We start from the raw sequence: 21,426 nt of genomic DNA, 5'->3' as shown, positions 1-21,426 counted from the left end.
GTCAGAATTGGCTCAATGGCAATGGGTTTATCATTATGCATTGTCCCTTTTTATCCTTGATAATTTTCATTGCTCTGAAGTCTACTTTATCTGATATTACTATAGCCACTTCAGCTTTCTTTCGATTAATGTTCGCATGGTATATCTTTCTCTATCCTTTTACTTTTAACCCACCTGTATCATATTTAAAGTGGCTTTTTTTGTTTTTGGTAGACAGCATATAATTTTTCCCCCCCATTCTGATAATTTCTGTCTTTTAATTGGCACGTTTAGGCCATTTACCTTAAAATAATTGTTGGTATGTTTGGATTTGTCTATCATATTTGTTTTCAGTTTGTTCCTGTTTTGTAATTCCTCTTTCCAGCCTTCCTTTGCTGGTTGCTATCAAGTCAATTCTGACTCATATAGTCATATAGTGACCCTGTAGGACAGAACAGAACTGCCCCACAGGGTTTCCGAGGCTGTAATCTTTCTGGAAGCAGACTGTTATGGATTGAATTATGTCCTCCCAAAATGTATGTTAACTCAGCTAGTCCATGATTCCTTGTGTGGTTGTCCTCCATTTTGTAATCATCCTATGTGTTGTAAATCCTAACTTCTATGATGTTAATGAGGCAGATTAGAGGCAGTTATGTTAATGAGACAGGGCACAATCTACAAGATTAGGTTGTATTTTGAGTCAATCTCTTTGAGATATAAAAGAGAGAAGAGAGTAAAGAGGAGATGGACCTCATTACTACCAAGCAAGAAGAACCAGGAGTGGAATGCATCTTTGGACTTGGGGGTCCCTGTGCTGAGAAGTTCCTAGACCACGGGAAGATTGATGACACAGACCTTACCCAGAACTGACAGAGACAGAAAGACTTCCCCTGGAGCTGGTATCCTGAATTCAGACTTCTAGCCTCCTAAAATGTGAGAGAATAAATTTGTTTGTTAAAGCTATTCACATGTGGTATTTTTGTTATAGCAGCACTGGATAACTAAGACAGATTTTGGTACCAGGAGTGGAGTGCTGCTCTAACAGATACCTAAACTGTAGAAGTGGTTTTGAAACTGTGAGTGGGTTGAGGCTGGAAGAGTTTTAAAGTGCCTAACAGTAAAAGCCTACGTTACCTTGAAGAGACTGTTGGTGGAATTATGGACATCAAAGACAATTCTAGTGTGGGCTCAGAAGGAAGTGAGGAGAGCTGTAACACCGGAGACAGTGCAGATGATGAGAAACAGCACCAGAGAAATGGCAGCAGCAAAACTAGAAGAACTGCATGATACAGCACAGGAGCTGACAGACGGAGCAAGGGAGCTGGCTGCCTTTGGGTAGGAGGCTTTCTGGTGGAGCGGGGTGACCCTGGGTGCTTACCAGTGGAACTAGGCTTGCGGACTCACGGAGCAAGATAGCTGAATGCCTTTCAGTGAGGTTTACTGGCGGAGTGAGGTGCTTCCAGGTACTTATGGGTATAATTAAAGAGCTTTGGAACACTTATCTGAGAAGGGCAGATGCTGGGCCAACCCAAGAGGTCTGAGGGCTTGAGGGCCCAAGGGGCAGAGAGGCCAAGGAACCAGGAAGCAGAAGCTGAAGAGACAAGGAGCACAGAAAGCAGAGCTGCCTCAGTCTCAAGGGGTAGGGCCATCACCTCTGGGGTTTCAAAGGGTGGAACCACAGCCTGCTGGGTCTCAAAGGGTAGGCCTGGCCTCCTAGGTTTCAGTTAGATCTTTACCAACTTATTTCCAGAGTGTAGGGCTGCTGTTCACAAGTGCCAGGGGAATGGGGCTGATCCACTGCCAAAGCTGAGAGGGCGGGGCTGCCATGCCTAAGGAGCAGAACAGGGCCTCCCAGGGCCAAAGGAGTAGGACTACCACTCAGACAACTAGGAGAATGGGGCCATCCAAATCCAAGGGAGTAGAGATGCTATTCCAGCGGGCCTGGGAGGCTGAGGTGAAGCTCAGGGCCAAGGGGTCTCCACACAGAATTGGACAGTGTGGCCAACACCCAGAATCTGGAGGGCAGGGCCATTGCCTAAGTGGTCTCAGAGAACAGAGGATTGTTTTCAAGTCTTGAGAGCTAATGTAATGTGTTCTGGTGACTTGCTTGGTGCCTGCTATCTTTTCTTTCTTTCTTTCTTTCCATTTTCTCCCAGTTGTAATGGAAATGTCTACCTTGTGCCTGTTCCACCATTGTACTTTGGAACCACATAATTTGTATTCTAGATTTCGTAGGTGAAATTCTACAGAAGATGAGATTTTGGACTTGGAGTTGATCTAAGACTTTTGGGATGACCTGATGGGACAAATGTGTTTTACATGTGGCAAGGACATGAACTTTTGAGGGCTGTGATCATTAAGGTTTTGTGTTAACTTGGCTGGGTCATGACTCTCTGTGGTTTGGCAGTTATGCTGTAGTTGGCAGTTCTATGATGATATGATCACCTCCATGATGAGATTTGATATAATGTGAGCACCTCCGTGGTGGAATCTGCTGTGAGTAGCCAATCAGTTAGAAAGGAGTTTCCTTGGTTGTGTGGCCTGCATCCAACATAGGTGGACTATCTGGCAAGGCTGGTGGGCCTTTGCTCACGCTGGATCCTGCAGCTGGCTCCTGTTCATCTGACCTCCAGTTCTTGGGACTTGAGCTAGCAGCTTACCTGCCATCTTGCCTGCTGATCTTGGGATTCATCAACCTTCGCAGCCTGTGAGCAAGAGCCCTGCTGTCTGATCTGCTGATTTTGGGTTTACCAGCCCCTGCGGCTACATGAATCAGGAGAAGCCTCCAGCCTGAGCCACGGACTTGGGACATTCCAGCCTCTACAACCACATGAGCCATTTCCTTGATATAAATCTCTCTATATACATATTCATAACGCTTTACTGGTTTTGCTTCTCTAGAGAACCTGGCCTAAGACATTTGGTACTGAGAGTGAGGTATATGGAGATCATGTTATTTATGGAGTATTAGTTTACATCCATCTCACAGTAGGTCCAGTGGGTCCCCAAACCCATCCTGTAGCAATTTCTCCAGTTCCAGAATGCATAATTGGGATAGATAAACTCAGCAACTGGCAGAACACCCACACTGGATACCTGAAAAATGGAGTAGGGGCTATCATAGTAGGAGAAGCCATTAGAACTGCCCCTACCTATGAAAATAGTAAACCAAAAGCAATACCACATTCCTGGAGGGATTGCAGAGATTACTGCCACCATCAAGGACTTGAAGGATGCAGTGCTGGTAATTCACCACATCCCCATTCAACTCACCTATTTGACCTGTGCAAAAAACAGATCGACCTTAGAGAATGACAGTAAATTATCAAGAACTTAACCAAGTGGCAGCTAAAATTGCAACTGCTGTTCCGGATATGGCTTCATTGCTTGAACAAATTAATACATCTCCTGGTACCTCATATGCAGCTATTCATCTGGTAAATGCCTTTTTGTCCATACCTGTTTGGAAGGACCACCAGAAGCAGTTTGCCTTCAGATAGCAAGGCCAGCAATACACCATCAGTTGCCTACCTCAGAGCTATATCAACTCTCCAACCTATGTCATAATTTAGTCCATAGGGACCTTTATCTTCCATAAGACATCACACTGGTCCATTACACTGATGACGTTAGGCTGACTGGATCTAGTAAGGAAGAAGTGTCAATGACTCTGGACTTACTGGTAAAACATTTGTGTGCCAGAGGGTGGGAAATTAATCCCACAAAAATTCAGGCACCTTCCAGTGGTGTGGGGCATGTCAAGATACTCGTTCTAAAGTGAAGGATAAGCTATTGCATCTGGCTCCTCCCAAAACTAAAAAGGAAGCACAATGCCTAGTGGGCTTCTTTGGATTTTGGAGGCAGCATATTCCTCATTTAGGTGTGCTACTCCAGCCTACTTATTAAGTGACTCAAAACACTGCTAGTTTTGAGTGGGCCCAGAACAAGAGAAGGCTCTGCAACAAGTTCCGGCTGCTGTGCAAGCAGCTCTGCCACTTGGGCCATATAATCCAGCTGATCCAATGCTGCTTGAAGTGGCAGTGGCAGATAGAGAAGCTATTGGTCCCTAGTGGTGAACTACAGCACAGACCCTTAGGATTTTGGAGCAAAGCCTTGCCACCTTCTGCAGATAACTACTCTCCTTTTGAGAAACAGCATTTGGCCTGTTACCGGGCCTTAGTAGAGGCTGAACACTTAACCATGGGACACCAAGTCACCACGTGGCCTGAGCTGCCCATCATGAATTGGGTGTTGTCTGGCCCACAGAACCATAAAGTTGGATGTGCACAGCAGCACTCCATCATTAAATGGAAGTGGTATATAAGAGATTGGGGCCAAGCAGGATCTGAAGGCACAAGTTGCATGTGGGAGTGGCCCGAATGCCCATGGTTTCCACTCCTGTCACATTACCTGCCCTATCCCAGTCTGCACCTATTGCCTGATGGGCAGTTCCTTATGATCAATTGAGGAAGAGAAAACTCATGCCTGGTTTACAGATGGTTCTGTGTGATATGCAGGCACCACTCTAAAGTGGACAGTGGCAGCACTACAGCGCCTCTGTGGGACCTCCCTGGAGGACAGTGTTGAAGGGAAATCCTCCCAATGGGTAAAACTTCGAGCAGGGCACCTGGTTGTTCACTTTTCTTTGGAGGAGAAGTGACTACATGTAAGATTATATACTGATTCATGCCCTGTGGCCAAGGGTTTGGCAGGATAGTCACGGACTTGGAAAGAACACGATTGGAAGATTGGAGACAAGGAAATATGGGGAAGAGGTATGTGGATAGACCTCTCCAAAGGCACCAAAGAAGTGAAGATACTTGTCTCACTGAATGCTCACCAAAGAGGAGGATTTTAACAATCAAGTGAACAGGATGACGTATTCTGTGGAAACCTGTCATTCTCTTTCCCTAGCCACTCCCATCACTGCCCAATGGGCTTATGAACAAAGTGGTCATGGTGGCAGGGGAAGTTATGCATAGGCTCAGAAACTTCTACTCACCAAGGCCAACTTGGCTACAACCACTGCTGAGTGCCCAGTCTGCCAGCAGCAGAGAACAACACTGATTCCCTGATATGGCACCATTCTTCAAGGTGATCAGCCAACAAGCTGGTGGCAGGTTGATTACATTGGACCACCTCCATTATGGAAATAGCAGTGTTTTGTTCTTACTGGAATAGACACTTACTCTGGATATGGAGTTGCCTTCCCTGCACACACTGCTTTTGCCAAAACTACCATTTGTGGACTTAGAGTATGCCTTATCCACCATTGTGGTATCCCACACAGCATTGCCTTGGATCAAAGGACTTACTTCACAGCAAATGAAGTACAGCAATGAGCCCACGCTCATGGAATTCACTGGTCTTAGCATGTTCCCCATTATACTGAAGGGACTGGCTTGACAGAGTGATGGAGTGGTCTTCTAAAGACACAATTACATCACCAGCTAGATGGCAATGCCTCGGAGGGTTGGGGCAATGTTCTCCAGGAGGCTGTATATGCTCTAAACCAGATTGCAATATATGGTGCTGTTTCTCCCATCGCCAGGATTCATGGGTCCAGGAATCAAAAAGTGGAAATGGGAGTGGCACAAGTCATTGTTATTCCTAGTGACCCATTCACAAGACTTTTGCTTCCAGTCCCCATGACCCTATGCTCTGTGGGTCTCGAAGTCTTAGTTTCAAAGGGAGGAATGCTCCCACCTGGAGACACATCACTGATTCCACTGAACTGGAAGTTAAGAATGCCACCTGGCCACTTTAGGCTCCTTATGCTTCTGGATCAACATGAAAAGAAGGGGGTTACCATACTGGCTGGTATGATTGATCATGATTACCAAGAGGAAATTGGATTGATACTATATAATGGAGGTTGTGTTAGTCATCTAGTGCTGCCATAACAACTACAAGCGGATGGCTTTAACAAAGAGATTTGTTTTCTCACAGTCTAGTAGGTTACAAATTCAGGGCATTGGCTCCAGGGGAAGGCTTTTTCCTTCTGTCGGCTCTGGAGGAAGGCCCTTGTCCTCAATCTTCCTTGGCTGAGGAGTTTCTCAGGCACAGCCAAAGGACAAGCTCTGCTCCTGGTGCTGCTTTCTTGGTGGTATGAGGTCCCAACTCTCTGTTTGCTTCCCTTTCATGTCTTGATAAAAGGTGGTACAGGCCCCACCCCAGGGAAACTCCCTTTACATTGGGTCAGGGAGATGACCTGAGTAAGGGTTGTGTTACAGTCCCACCCTGATCCTCTTTAGCATAAAATTACAATCACAAAATGGAGGACACCCACACAATACTGGGAACCATGGCCTAACCAATTTGATACACATATTTTTTGGGGGACATAATTCAATCCATGACAGAGATAAAGAAGAGCATGTCTGGAATGCAAGTAATCTCTTAAGGCATCTCTTAGTACTACCATGCCCTGTGATTTAAGTCAATGGAAAACTATAGCAACCCAATTCCGACATGACTACTAATGGCCCAGGCCAGACTCTTCAGGAATGAAGGTTTGGGTCACCCCACCAAGCAAACAACTATGACCAACTGAGGTGCTTGCTCAGGGCAAAGGGAATACGGAATGGGTGGTGGAAGGTAATTCTAAATACCAGTCACAACCATGTGACCAGTTGTAGAAACAAGGACTGTAATTGTTATGAGTATTTTTGCTTTGTATGTGTGCCTATTTTTGTTTTCTTCATTTATAAAACATAAGATGTAAACAGGGCTAGTGCATATTTGGTTGTATGTGTGTTGTATCATGTTAGGTGCAAGTATGAGTTTATAATTGTCTATTCAGAGATTAGGTATGCTTTAAGGAGATCTGTACAAGTGCCAAGTTGACAAGGGGTGGGATGTAATGGTTAAGGTTGTGTGTCAACTTGACTGGGCCATGATTCTCAGTGGTTTGGCAGTTACGATGTAGTTTGGCAGTCATATCATGACGTGATCACCTCTGTGATGACATCTGATACAATGGGATCACCTCCGCGACGGGAGCTGCTGTGAGTAGCCAATGAGTTCAAAGAGTTTCCTTGGGGTATGGCCTGCATCCAGTATGGGTGGACTTTCTGGCAAGGCTGGTGGGCCTTTGCTTGCTCTGGATCCTGCAGATGGCTACTGTTCCTCTGACTTCTGGTTCTTGGGACTTGAGCTAGCAGCTTACCTGCCATCCTGCCTGCCAATTTTGGGATTCATTGGTCTTCATAGCCTGTTAGCAAGAGCCCTATTGTCTGACCTGCCGATCTTGGGTTCACCAGCCCCTGCAGCTATGTGATCAGAAGCCTCCAGCCTGAGCCACAGACTCGGGACATTCCAGTCTCTACAACCACATGAGCTATTTCCTTGACATAAATCTCTCTCTATATATACTTACAAGCTTTACTGATTTATGCTTCTCTAGAGTAGAGAACCCAGCCTAAGACCAGGGCCAAATGGTAGAATGTTATAGATTGAATTGTGTCCCCTAAAAATGTGTGTCAACTTGGCTAGGCCATGATTCCCACTATTGTGTGGTTGTCCTCCATTTTGTAATTTGATGTAATTATCCAGTGTTGTACATTCTAACCTCTTTCATGTTAATGTGGCAGGGTTAGAGACAATTATGCTAATAAAGCTGGGCACAATCTATGAGATTAGGTTTTACCTTGAGTCAATCTCCTTTTGAGATATAAAAGAGAGAAGCAAGCAGAAAGGAGAGGGACCTCATTACCACCAAGCAAGAAGAGCCAGGAGTGGAGTGCGTCCTTTGGTTCCAGGCTCCCTGCTCTGAGATGCTCCTAGACCAGGGAAAGATTAATGACAGGGGCTTTCCCCCAGGACTGACACAGAGAGAAAGCCTTCCACTGGAGCTGGCACCCTGAATTCAGACTTCTAGCCCCCTAACCTGTTAGACAACAAATTTTTGTTTGTTAAAGCCATGCACTTGTGGTATTTCTATTATAACAGCACTAGATAACTAAGACGCAGACTATCAAAAACTCATTTCAGTAATCTGAATATTATTTATTATTCCATTTTTATTTCTCTATTGAATTTTTGACTAAATCTTTTATTTTTTTTAGGGGTTGCTCTAGGGCAGCAATTGGCAAGCTTTCTCTGTTAAGGGCCAGATAGTAAACATGTTGAGCCATATAGTTTCTGTCTCTTTAGCACAGAAACAGCCATAGGTGATACATAAACAAATGAGGTATGAGCATGTTTCAATAAAATTTTATTTACAAAACCAGAAACAAGTGGACTGGGTTTGGCCCACAGACTATGGTTTACTAATCCCTGCTCTAGGTATTACAACACATTTACTTTTCACAGTCCATTTAGAATTTATCATTTCAAGTCAAATGTAGAAATTTTACCACCATATAGGACCCTTATCCACGGCACTGGGTTTTATAGAACCCTTTACCCTCTATCCTTTATGGTGCAGTTGTCATAATTATTATACGTACAATTACTGAAAATTCCACCATTTTCATTAAAATTTTTGGTTCCAACTGTCATACACATTTTACAGAACTTAGGAATAATCTATTTCCAATTGCTGTTGCTCTTTCTTCATTCCTGATACTCCAAATTTCTCCTAGTATCATTTCCCTTCCTTCTGAAGAACTTCCTTTAGCGTTCCTTTTAGAGCAGATCTGTTGGTGACAAATTCGCTTAATTTTCCTTCACTTGAGAGTATATTTATTTCACATTCATTTCTGAGTGATATTTTCACTGCAGATAGAATTCTAAGTTGGCAGTTTTTTTTTCTTTTGGCACTTTAAAAATGTTCCACTTCATTCTAACTTTCATAGTTTCTGATGACAAATCTGTCATCTTTCATTTTTCCCCTATAAAAAATGCATTGTTTTTCTCTGGATGCTTTTAGACTTTTCTTTCTGTCTTTAGTCTTCAGCACTTTATGTGTCTTGACATGGATTTCTTTTGAGTATATTCCATTTGCTGTTTGCCGAGCTTCTTCAATCTATAAGTTTGTCTTCTGCCAAATTTGGGAAGTTTTCAGCCATGATTTCTTACAAAAAAAAAAAAATTTTTTTTTTTTTTTCCTCCATACTCTTTTCTCCTTCTGGCAAGAGATTCCTTACGGTGTCTCTTAGTACTACAATGCCCTGTGATTGAAGTCAATGGAAAACTACTCTGATAAATTGAATGTTAAACCTTTTGGGATTGTTCCACAGATCCTTGAAGCTCTGTTCATTTTTTTAAATATTTTTTCTCTGTTGTTCATTCTGGATAATTTGTATTGACCTGTCTTTAAATTCAATGACTCCTTTCTCTGTCATTTCCTCTGCCATTGAGCCCATCCAGTGAATTTTTATTTTGGTTACTGTATTTTTCCAGTTCTAAAATTTCCATTTGATTTTTCTTTACAGCTTCTATTTCTTTTCAGAGACTTTCTTTCCATTTTTTCAAGAGTGTTCTCCTTTTCTTCTTGCAGCATGGTTATGCTGTTTTGAAGTCTTTGCTTTAAATTCTAACTCATCTGTCATCTTGGAGTAGGTTGTCTTTTCCCTTGAGAGTTCTTTGTATGCTGAGTAATTTTAGATTGTATCCTAGATATTTTAACTATTATGTGTTGAGACTCTGGGTCTTATTAAAATCCTAAAGAGAATGTTGATTTCATTTTGTTTTAGCAGGCAACCAGCCAGGTTAGGGTCAGACAGCAAGTCCTGTCCCAACTTCTAAGCATTATGGTTCCAATGTCAGTTTAATTTTCGAAGTGTTTGCAGTGCTGTTTGGATTAGTCCTGTATGTGTTGCCAGTGGCCAGTCTGGGACCTGGGCAGTGATTTACTCTGTAGTTCAGTTCACAGATCCTTCGGTAGGCTGTCTAGGGTCAGATTCATGTTTGCATAGCTCAGAGGTGACCCTTGGAGTTCATACCTAACTTTCTGGGATTGTCCTCTTGATTTCCCTCTTCTCTGCAATCTCCCTGATTTTCTGGCTCCCTGAGGCCTTCTTTCCCAGTCCTCTAGTCAGAAAGTTGGGGCTTTAGTTTCCCTACTCTGCTGACCACTTCCCACTATGTGTTTTGTCCAGGGCCAAGCATTAAGAGAACACAGTGAGAAAAAGAAAAAGCAGAGCAAACTTGCCCACACTCTTGGGGCCACAGCATCTCCAGTCAGAGAGAAAGGTTCTCCCCGCTTGGAGTTTTAAGCACTTGCCCTGACACTGTTGCTGTCACTGTATCAACATGATATTGCCTAAGGCTTGAGGCAGAAGGGGGAGATTTCACCCCACTTTCTGGCTCTTGGGAGCCCTTTCCTTCTCCTCAGACCTAAAAAAGAAGGCTTCTTTTTGGAGCTCTTTCAGTTTGCACCTGGTGTACACTTCCAGGTTTCAGGCTGGCTTGAATCCACAACAGGCAATGCCAGAGGAGAAAAATCATAAACTTGCCACCAGTTTAATGGAACTTTGAATTCTGGTTTCTTTCCCCCTGCTACTATTTATTTTTCAGGGGTCTCAGATAGCTGGTCCATGCATTCTGTCCGGGAACATGGGAGACTAAGGATGGAGTGTGCCTACTCCATTCTCCCCAGAATTGGAACACTCATGTATGTGCCTGAGTTTGAATCCCAGCTCTTCTATTTACTATCCATGTGACCCTGGGTAAGTTACGTAACTTCTCTGCCTATTTTGTCACGTTTAGAAGAGGCTAATGGTGGTATCAACCTCAGAGAATTTGCAAGGGTTAGTTTATACACTGAATGCATGTAGAACATGCATCACGCACTTAGAACAGTGCCTGATCATATTAAGCACTTAACAAGTATTAGTTTTTATTATTCATAATTATTGTAGAAAAATTAGAAAATACAGATATGCAAACAGACAAAAATCATCCAAAAACCCAATGCCCAGAAAGTATAGCATAAACATTATGATTTATATTATTTCAGACTATTCCTCATTTAAATAAATATATTCCTGGTACATTTTAAATGCATGTATCTGCAAGTGTCCAATTATGCATACAAAGATGTAGAAGGATATCTAAAGGGTAATTAAGAGACTTAGCAGCCAGGAACTCTCAGTGTTAGCCATTAGCTATGGCTATAGTGTAGATTTCTCTGAAGTCCCTTCAAAGACACTTTGGAGTTTTAAGGCTCAGCTCTCATCTTGAGCTCTTCATTCCAAACCAAGTATTATTGTCTCTAACTGCAGAGTGCTAATTTATTTATTAACCCAACCCAGTGCCTAAACTGATTGACTTGAATTAGGTGAATGAACAATAAATAAAATTATAGGATTGCTTTCCCTGTTGCACGCCCCCCACCACCACCACCAAATTATGTATTTTATACTAGGGAAGAACAGCAGGGCACAGGATAAAGTCTTTCTGCTTCAAGGCCCTCACTCCACAATTTCTCCCACCCAAGATGCTTATCCTCCCTTCTCTTTATCAGGCTAACTCCTACTTTGGCTTTTAGTTTGGGTTTAAAAGTCACATCCTGGGAGGAGACTTTCCTGACTCTCAAGCAAGGTTAGATCCCCTGTTGTATGCTTTCATGTCACCCTATACTTCACAGCACTTATCACACTTTTAATTGTATAACCATGTATTTAAGAAGAACTCTAAGGCCAGGACAAGTCCTCTCTCTTGCTCTCTTGAGTTGTACTCAGTGTTTCAACATTGCTCATCCTCTGCCCCATAGGGTGATCCTGGGCCTACAGTAAAAGCCCATTACTTGTCCTCCAAAGGCCTACAGTAAAAGCCTTTTCACCTGATCCAAGTTGAAACTAATCTGGGCAAGTTCCCTTATACACCTGTGGCTTCATAGCTCAGAGCTGTGTCAATGAGGGCAAATTTCCAGCCCACGCCTCCCAGTTATTCTAATTTGATAAGAACTAGAGAGGAGCCCTGGTGGTGCAGTGGTTAAGAGTTCGACTGCTAACCAGGTCAGCAGTTCAAATCCACCAGCCACTCCTTGGAAATCCTACGGGGCAGTTCTACTCTGGCCTATAGGGTCACTATGAGTTAGAATTGACTTGATGGCAATGGGTTTGCCTTTTGTTTTTTTTAGAGGGGTGACAGGGTCCATGAATATCCATTTCAAAAGCTCCCACAAGGATGATTCTGATGCTGTGGCCCACTGAAACGCTGCCTGTGGTACGAAGCTTATAACATAGCTTCCAATGATCCTTGCCTTCTGGTGGTAGTCACACCCTTGTGTAATTCCCTCCCCTTCAATGTAAGCTGGACCTGGTGACTTGTTTCTCATATGATAAAAGTGATGGGATGTCACACCTGTGATCAGGTTATAAGACTATGACTTCTATCTTGTTGGTGTTGTCTCTCTGGCTCATGCTCTGATGGAGAGCGCCACCTGGGCAGCCTGTGGTCAACAGTCAGCAAAGAAATAAGGCCCTCAATCCAAACATCCATGAGGTAATGAATCCTGCTGACAACCACTGAGTTAGTTTGGAAGCAAATCCTCCCTCATTTGAACTTTGAGATGATTATGGCCCTAACCAACACCTTGATTGTAGCCTTATGAGATCCTGAAGCAGAAGCCTTATCTAAGCTGTGCCTAGATTCCTGACCCACAGAAAGTGTGAGATGATAACTGTGTTTTGTTTTAGGCAAGTAAGTTGTAGGCTAATTTCTTACTTAACACACTGCCTAAACTGGCTCTCTGTTGCCCAGCCCTAGCCTCCAACACGCCCCTCTCAATTCCCTCCTACCCATCCATATTGGTAGATTCAACAAAATAAAGAATTTCTAATTCATCTATAACAGAGTATCAGGAAATACTAACTTAAACATCCTCGCTCTTCTTGTGCTTAAACATGTACACCAATCCAATTATCATTTTTAGCTTCAGATACTTAGTTACCGTTTCAAGTGTCATCTATTCATATGCATGAACTAGGAACTCTCACAGAAGCAAGTTATCCTAGTGGTCAAGCCCTAAGGTCACCAAAGATTGCTCTACAGTGGGAACCAACGTGTGTGAGTGTGCAAGTGGGTAATAAAGAGTTCTTCGTAGGGAATATTCTCCTGGTGCCCTTGGCTTGATTATATACCCTCCCCCCAAAAAAACAAACCCACTGCCATCAAGTCGATTCCGACTCATAGTGACCCTATAGGACAGAGCAGAACTGCCCCATAGAGTTTCCAAGGAGTGCCTGGTGGATTCGAACTGCCGACCTCTTGGTTAGCAGCCGTAGCACTTAACCAATACGCCACCAGGGCTTCCTGATTATTTACAGAATCCCTAAATATTGAGTCAAATATCATGGTAAAAAACTGAACCCTCAACACTTTCCAACTAATCTGCTCCCCCTTACCTATGCCTTTGTAGCTAAGAGCCCCTTCTTTGTAAATCAAAGACAGATGATTTGCATTTCCAAGTCTCTGAGGATATGAATGCCCCCCCTCCCCGCCCCCCGTCTTCAGGTGTAAAGCCAGGCAGTCCCTGCCCAGCCCGTATCAGACTTTAGAGCCATGCACTGAAGGCTGGAGAGGTCCAGAAGTTATATAGGACAACTAGCTGGGACCAGTGATTTCCTCCAAGCTTACAGGAAAAGGAGATACAAGTTTAAAAGGAAAACTGGGGCATGGGTGGGGGCAGGCTCAAAGCACCAGGAATTAGCAATTTCTACACACCAGAAGGTGTGGAAGGAAGAAAAGATTTATTTCAGTGGTGGAGACTGAGAATCAAGACACAGCAGGTCTAATAAACATGTCTAGGGCAAAGCTGAGAATGTCAACTTCAGAAATATGGTTCTTTGTACTGGTCCCATTAAGTCTCTACTGTCCCTTCAAGACAACAGACTCCCCAGCCCCTTTATTTCCACAACTGATACCTTTAGGACCAGTGAAGAGTGTCGTGCGCTGCTGAGTCAATTCTGACTCACAGCGACCTTAGAGAACACAGCAGAACTGCCCCATAGGGTTTCCAAGGAGTGGCTGGTAGATTTGAACTGCTGACCTTTTTTGGTTAGCAGCCGAGCTCTTAACCACTAAGCCGCCAGGAGCGGTCTATCCTAAATCTCCACCTCGGGAATACCACAGACTGTGGAGAGCAGCCCAGTGCACACTGCCCACAGATGTTCTCAGAAGGCATCAGCTTCATGCACATGTGGGGGCTCAACTTTCCCTAAAACTAGAGCTTCCCTGGTGCACAGCAGTACACTGGGCCAAGGAGACCATCCTCCCAGCACACTGCTCTGCCTTAGACAGCAAAAGAATGACTTCTGCTTCCTGCTTCAGATGGTACAGCTGTATATAGTTTTGATGTGAAAACTTACCTTTATCACCAACTCTTTCCCTTATAAATCCTATGAGGAGGAAGGAAACAAGCTGAACTAAAGTTCTTTGAGAATAGGGATGGTGACTACCATTTTGCATATTCAGTGCCTATCACTTGTTGGTATGCAGTAAATACCCCTTGCCAATGAATGAATGAATGGATAGATGGATGGATAAGATACTAAGCAGCTTGCCCAGAGTCACACAGCCCAGGATCTAGGCCTCCTGGCTCCTAAGCGAGGATTCAGCACACAGTATTTGGTCTCTTCCTTTTCTAGGATTTTACTTTAGAGTGGACCGGGAATAACTCTTCTTCCCATCCACAAATATCACACAGAAGATACCCAGTTCAGGGCATGTTTGTAGATAGATTTCTCATAGATTTATTTCTATGTCATGTTATATATAGATATATGTATATATACTTTTTTAATACAATCTATATTCCCTTACCTTCCCCAGCAAACTCACAAAAAGAAATATAAATCCTCCCAGGACTGCTATCAGGCTTTCTAAGACAGCCAGGGCCAAGAAAGAGCCATCTCTCAACATCTCAAGAAACAGCTACCCCTCTTGGGCTCTGGAACACTGAAGCAGCAGCATTCCCAGGGCCCAAGGGGAGGAGAGAGGAAAGCAAAGAACCGTAGTGTGACAGGATTCTAGGAAGAAAGTGTCCAGTGACTTCTTGGATGGCAGACTGGCTCCCAGAACTCTCATGGTGGGAAAAAAGGTAGGGGCCCTATGGCTCTTCAGATGCTGCCCAAATGGGCCAGGGTAGGGAGTGGGAATTGGGGATCAGGCATGCAAGATTAGGAGTATTAGGTGAAGAACACCTGTGGGTTATGCTGGACACCTACACAATGACAGATGTAACGGACAGGGACAGATGCTGAGCTCTTAAAGAGAGGAGAGGGCATGGCAGGGAGGGGGTAGGGGACATGGGAACACATTAGAAAGTCACACAATGCAAAAAGTACTAACTAAAACATGACCTGTACTCGCCTCCTCCCTAGAGAGGTGTGATCTATGCTTGGGAGTGAGGGAGAGAAGAAAGGAGGTGAAGCGTCATGAATTTAGGATTATCAGCTGGCCAGGGGCACAGGAAGGCTCTCTGAGGACTCCTAAGGGGCAGGCAGGCAGCTGGGACCCCAGATCCCCAAGGAAGAAACAAAAGTCCCTTCAGTTCGACTTGGACCAAATCTTGGCGCTCCCTCGGAGCCTGGCAAGGGGAAGAAAGAGAGATGATGCAGGGAATCCCTAATCCCTGAAAAAAAAAATCCCTGAAGGCTCCCCCAATCCCTACCCCATGCAAATAACTAAAGGAAGTGAGGGCAGCCAGGTCCCTGAGGTAAAAGCAGGGCACCCCAGAAGCAAGCAGTTCCATCACTCTGGCTCACCCCTTGCCCTTTGAGGTTTTCTTGCTGGGCTGGCGTTGGTTGGTGCCAGGAGCTGGTTCCCTCAGCTCAGTCAGGTGTTGCTCAGGGTCCTGAGATGTGGCTGCAGCTGCAGCTGCCGTTGTAACTTTAATGGTTTTCTTAAGGTTGGCAACCTACCAGAAGAAAGGAATGGGCAATGGCAAATGAAGGTTCCAGAACCTGACAGCCCCTGCCCACTTGTTTCTCTGCTACAGCCACTGTCCAAACCTCTCTGCGCAGGACAACTGGCCCAAGCTAGAGGAGCTTCCCATCCTGCTCCCTGCCTGCTCACCTCACTCTCGATCTGCTGCTTTAGGCCCAGCTGCTGCTCCTTGTGTTGGTTGGCCCGGCTTACTTGCTCCTCGATGCCTGACAGCACAACCTCACAGCCCACACACCTGCAGGGATCAGGAGAGACGAGAAGCGTCAGCAGAAGAGGGCTGTAATCATAGACACACAGAAGACAGGCTCAAAAAGAACCCTAGAAGATTCTGGCATCCAAGCCCTTGTCTGAGTTTGGAACCCTCACCAGGGCACCTGGAAACCACCAGCAACAATGCCCCAGCAGCCAGATGAACATTCAGATAGAATCAGAGAGGGGTAAGGAAGTGCCTGGAGTGATACACAAGATGGCAGTTAGAACTGAAAACAAAGTGGGGTAGAAGATGCTAAAGAGAAAAAGGAGGTGTATTAGTGAATAAAGACATTGAAGTTAGACAGGGATGCAAACGGATAAACAGAAGGGCGAGAAGCCCATGATCCATGGACAGTGCTGGCTACAGACCAATGGGTTGAATCTAGCTTAGGATAGGTGATCAACCTCCCTGGGATCCTTCGAAGGGACCATCTCCCACTCCTTTCCCCAGCTACTACACCAAGGACACTGCCTCCTACTTCCCAGGGCCTCCTCCACTCCTTCTTTCCCTCTGAAGCCTGTGGAGGAAGGAGCTCATTTTCCTTCACCTTCTTGGGTGCCACCTCTGCAGCCTAGCCCAGCCCCCTCTGAAGCACCTCTCCCCTTGGAGTAAGAAGAAAATAAGCAGTGTCAGGACACAGGTCTCACCACTCTTGAAGGGTTCTGGCAATGGCACTTAGGTCTCGGCGCTGGATGTCCCGCCCAATGCTGTAGTCAACCTCCAGCCGCTGATTGCGCTGGTCCAGGGAGCCACGAAGCACGTCAGCGTACACAGCCTCAATCACCAGGTCCTCCAACTGTCGCACATTACGCAGGGCAAGGGCCTCCAGCAACACTGCATATGGGATGCACTGAAAACCAAGGGGGTCAGGCCAGGGTTCTCAAGGTTCCACAGCAGAGAAGGGCCTCTGAGAATCCTCTTTCCCTGCCCAGACCCACCTTCCTTTTTCTCCTTATTCCTAAATCACTTCCTCTAAAAGGCTGTTTCTAAGGCAATATAAATAAAAGTATCCACCAACTGCCCCCCCCAAAAAAAATCATGAGAAGGACCAAAAAAAAAAACCAAACCCACTGTCACTCGGTTGATTCTGACTCATCGCGACCCTATAGGACAGAGAAGAACTGCCCCATACAGTTTCCAAGGCTGTAATCTTTATGGAAGCACTGCCACATCTTTCTCCTGCACGAGAATGACAATCTTAAAAAACAAAACACAAGACTTACGCTCTCCTACCACCCCTACCTCCATACCACAGAGAAAGCAAGCGACATCTGCCTGGGTGTCATCCCTTCAGCCATAGCTCAGGATATCACACAGCCCTTGGTCACAATCGGCTTGACATATGGAGAGTATGGGATAGTGGGAGAGGTCTGGAGTTCACTCTGTTTATCATTTATACTCTACCCAATGCCAAAGAGGCATCCTGTTTGAGGCATCTCACAATACAGAGCCCAGTTTAAGTAATATCATGAAAATGAAGGGACAGAGTCCAGTAACAAGTGGAAGAGTACAGACTGACAAGGGAAAAAGATGAATAAAAACCGCACCTACAAGGGGTATAGAGATACCTCTAATATAGATATTTCTCATTCTAACAAAGAAGCCTAGCACTTCATCAGAAGAGCGAGCCCTGTTCCCATCTCTAAGGCTTTGTTTACATAGGACTTTTACATTGTGGAAAGAGGGTAATTGATGAACATGGTGAACACCCTAGCTGCTCTTGTGACCAAAAACACAAATGACATTTTACTTAGGACTTAAGCCGACTGAAAAATAAAACAAAAAACTAAGAGAGTAACCAAACCAAACCCATTGCTGTTGAGTCGATTCCAACGCATAGCAACCGTATAGGACAGAGTAGAACTGCCCCCATAGAGTTTCCAAGGAGCGCCTGGTGGATCTGAACTGCTGACCTTTTGGTTAGCAGCCATAGCACTTAACCACTACCCCACCAGGGTTTCCAAGAGAGTAACAAAAACTCATTCAGCCTAAAAAGCTGCAGGTAAGAGAGTTTAGATACAGACCTCAGGGGGAGGGGCAGGAAGAAGCAATAGTTGGGTCGAAGCTGTCCCAATGCTAACTCCCTGACTATGAGCCCTTACAGAGGAACATCCAGAATGCTCTAGACCTCTTTGGCTCTGGGCTGGGGAACTGCCACTTACCTTGACTTTGGCAGCCAGCGTGACAACTGATAGGTGTCGAAGTTTATTCTTCTGGGCCTCTGTGAGTGGGGGAAGATTTCGGGCTTCAGCTGAAAAAAAAGGATAAAGTATAGGGAATCCTGATTTCAGTCTGTAGGAAGCCCTAACCCCCATCCCTTACTTTTTTTTTGAGTTTTCTATGTCAATCCAGGTCTTGACCTGGCCCAATACACCTAGGAGATCCAACCAAATGAAGTACCCCAGGAATTTCTTCCAACTAAATTCCTCCAGAAATTGCCCTTCTCCCATCTCCACCACTCTAGAGCTCCAGTCCATCCCTCTGGTTACCTAGATAGTCAGCGTATGTCCCATAAGCAAACACCGTAAGCAGCCGAAATGTGGAGGCAAAGTCACTCTCGGCCAGCTGCAAGAATAGGAGAGAAGAGAAGAAGTGACAGGAAGGGCCTCCCTCTCCACCGTCTCGGCCTTACCCTGTTTTAAACTCCGTTTTCTAGTCCTCTCTTCCTGCTCTAATGCTAGCTCTCTCATTCACCAAAAGGAACTCTCTGTCTCTCTGAACACATTCCCCTTAGGAAGGGCTTGTTTCCACCCCCAGGCCTTTTTGCTATTTCCCCAATCCACAACGCCCTCTTCCTCCATCTGCTATTCAATTCCTACCCTAAATTCATGGCTAAAAATATTGAGTGCCCACTACCTGAAGGACACACAGCAGACATTGCAAATTGTGTTGTCTGGCCCTCTGAGTATGCTTCATATTTCTAATCAAGATTCCTGCCTGAGCCTCACTCATCCTGACAGCTACATGGCTGAGGCAGGCATGTGAATTTGTGGCCTCTGCTTCAGACCCACCTCACCTGGGAGGCTTACATCACCCAGTCCAGCCCACTCAGATGTCCTCTCCTCCTACCACTGGTACTTCATCAATCAACCTCCACCTAAGCTTGTTACCTAGCAATACCTTTCTTGTCAACAAGATTATAGGCCCAATCTCTGGTATTCCGCTCAGGATCTAGCGGAGCTATGCATGTAGTTGCATCTTTCAATAAATACTTGCTAAATGAGTGGCTTAGAGACTTATATCCATTCATCCTATCTCTTCACCTGGAATGTAAGCTTCAGAAGGGTAAGCACTATGTTTTGTACTTTTCTGGTGTTCCCAGATGACTAGCAGAGTGTTAAACAGGCACTCAATAAATACTTCTTCCACTGCAGAGGAAAGCAGGGAAAGAAGGTAAGAGTTTTCTCTGTACCACAGAGTGATCCTAAAAGGCTAAATCCATTGACTCAATCACAGGCCTTCAAAAACTTGCTTCAGTTGGTCCACTGTCATAGCATCTTAGGACTTGAACAGTGTCATGTATCTTGGCAACACTCACTCTTTTTAAACTCTTAACTTTCCCACTGTATTAGTAGCAACTTGCGATATCTTTGGGAGAAAAGACACCTTCTACGTTACCTACCTCAAATGAACAGCACATGGTGCAAAGGAGGGAGAACAGGGCATACTAATTTAGTATGTTCACTCCTCCCATCTGTACCAGGCTTTATGCTTTCCCATAATCTCACTTGATTCCCACATTAACGGTAAGGAAGGCAATATCATCAATATCATCTCCATTTTCAAGAAAGAAAATAAAAGTGACCTGATCAAAGCGATATGTTTACTAAGAGATACTACATTGGTGGAGACAGGCTGGAACTCAGGTCTCCTGTTATGAGTCACGTGCTCTTTTGCTTAAAAGTCAAAAATACTGGATTTTACAAATCCTTCATCTCACAAGGGAAGCTTAGAAGTTTACCTGCTTGCTTACTTTTGCAAGCTGCCATCATCATCATATTCGTATTCAACTGAATGGTTACATAGCTGCAAAATGAGCATTACCCACCCATTCTCAAATTCAAACTTTAGCCCCAAGCTTCACTAAGAGCTATCCAGGCCAGGAACCCACCTCTCTAACGTTGGGCATATCCAGCAGTTCCCCAAAGACATAGACACCAGGGGCCTCCAGCACCTGGTGGATGAGTGTGGCCAGTGCTGCCCCCTTGGCCGACTTGGCCAGAAGCAGAAACTGCTCCTGGTTCTGCCCTGTCACCTTCACCTCCCCACTCATGGCTGCACTGAGTTGGAGGCAGCTGGGCTCAGGATGTCTGGAGCTGCAAGGAAAGACGTTGTGAAGCTGGAGGTCTCTGAACGCTGGCAGGATGGGAAGATCATGGGGGTAGGGCTGAACTGCAGAGGCACTGAGTCGCTTCTACAATGAGGACTCAAGAGATAGAGTGGTTAGAACGGGGATCTAGGAATCCTAAAGCTGGTCGTTTCGATGGGAACACGAATGAGACAGGAATGCCACACCTACCTTCTCCCCCGACCCCTGGGCGCTAACCCCAAGCCTCACCACGTGCATCCCATTGAACCCCAAGGCACAGGTGCAAAGGGGAAAGGAGTGTCACATGGTGTCCACCCCACCAACGAAGATCCCTCGATTCGCCCCTTGTGCCCCCAACCACGTGACCTTACCCCCACGCCCCTTACGCGTGGCTCCGCCCCTCCTTAAAGAGGCCTCCCTGGAATCGTAGGGTCCGGACGACTGCCCGTCCTACCCTCGGTCAGAGTCTGTGGGCCGCTACCTGGAAGCTTCGTCTTCCAGCGCACCGGGCGGGGCCGCGGCTCCGTCACCTCCGGCAGCTGTTCCGAGCCTTTCCTGCCACCTCTCCTCCCAGGGTCGCTCTAGCTACTAAACTCTATGGACGGTTTCCGACCGTACTTCCGCTCCTAGGGGCAGGTTTCGGGCGGGACATGCTGGGCCCTGCTTTCCGACCATTGAAGCTCCAGTGAGGGACGCAGGCATCCTACTCTCTGATTCGTTGCAGGGAGAAGAATGACTTGTGCCTTTTTTTTTTTTCCACTGTTTCGATAAAACTATTGGTGAAAGGGCGGTGGATGCTAAAGGTAGACAACCTTCGATCCCTTTGAGTGTCGGGCTGTGTGTCAGCTCTAAGCTGTCGGAGGCCTGGAGACCCAGGGTGCAGCTTGTGCCTAGAGCAAGAGGGAAGCTGTAGTGGAAGGAAAGAGGGAGAACGAAAGAAGAAAAAACAAAAAACGGCAGGATGAAAGAGGAAGGGGGACAATAATAATAGAAGGTGAGCGGCAGAGATCACCTGGGTCGTTCAACCACTAATTTTTTGAGGAACAGG

General features: G+C 45.4%; 1 protein-coding gene across 6 annotated transcripts in view; it reads right to left on the bottom strand.

The window, feature by feature from the left end:
* Positions 1-20,971, bottom strand: part of COPS7A (COP9 signalosome subunit 7A) — a 30,333-nt gene extending 9,362 nt beyond the window's left edge. The window contains exons 1-8 of one of the 6 annotated variants that reach the window (XR_007517114.1): positions 20,750-20,853; positions 20,181-20,385; positions 18,559-18,634; positions 18,232-18,320; positions 16,717-16,919; positions 15,946-16,051; positions 15,636-15,787; positions 840-905 (exon numbers count right to left, since the gene is read on the bottom strand). Coding sequence is in view for 5 of the 6 variants with exons in the window: in XM_049882310.1 (XP_049738267.1) it covers positions 15,418-15,457; positions 15,636-15,787; positions 15,946-16,051; positions 16,717-16,919; positions 18,232-18,320; positions 18,559-18,634; positions 20,181-20,342 (828 nt within the window). In the remaining variant the exon portion in view is untranslated. Of the gene's footprint in view, positions 1-839; positions 906-8,993; positions 15,458-15,635; positions 15,788-15,945; positions 16,052-16,716; positions 16,920-18,231; positions 18,321-18,558; positions 18,635-20,180; positions 20,386-20,749 lie in introns of those variants that run through there. The other 5 variants (XM_049882310.1, XM_049882308.1, XM_049882307.1 and 2 more) reach the window with 5 other exon arrangements.
* Between the last annotated feature and the right edge of the window lie 455 nt (positions 20,972-21,426).

The sequence above is a fragment of the Elephas maximus genome, chromosome 4 (genome assembly GCF_024166365.1).
Source record: "Elephas maximus indicus isolate mEleMax1 chromosome 4, mEleMax1 primary haplotype, whole genome shotgun sequence".
Taxonomy (NCBI): Eukaryota; Metazoa; Chordata; class Mammalia; order Proboscidea; family Elephantidae; genus Elephas; species Elephas maximus.
This window is presented reverse-complemented; position numbering and strand designations above follow the sequence as displayed.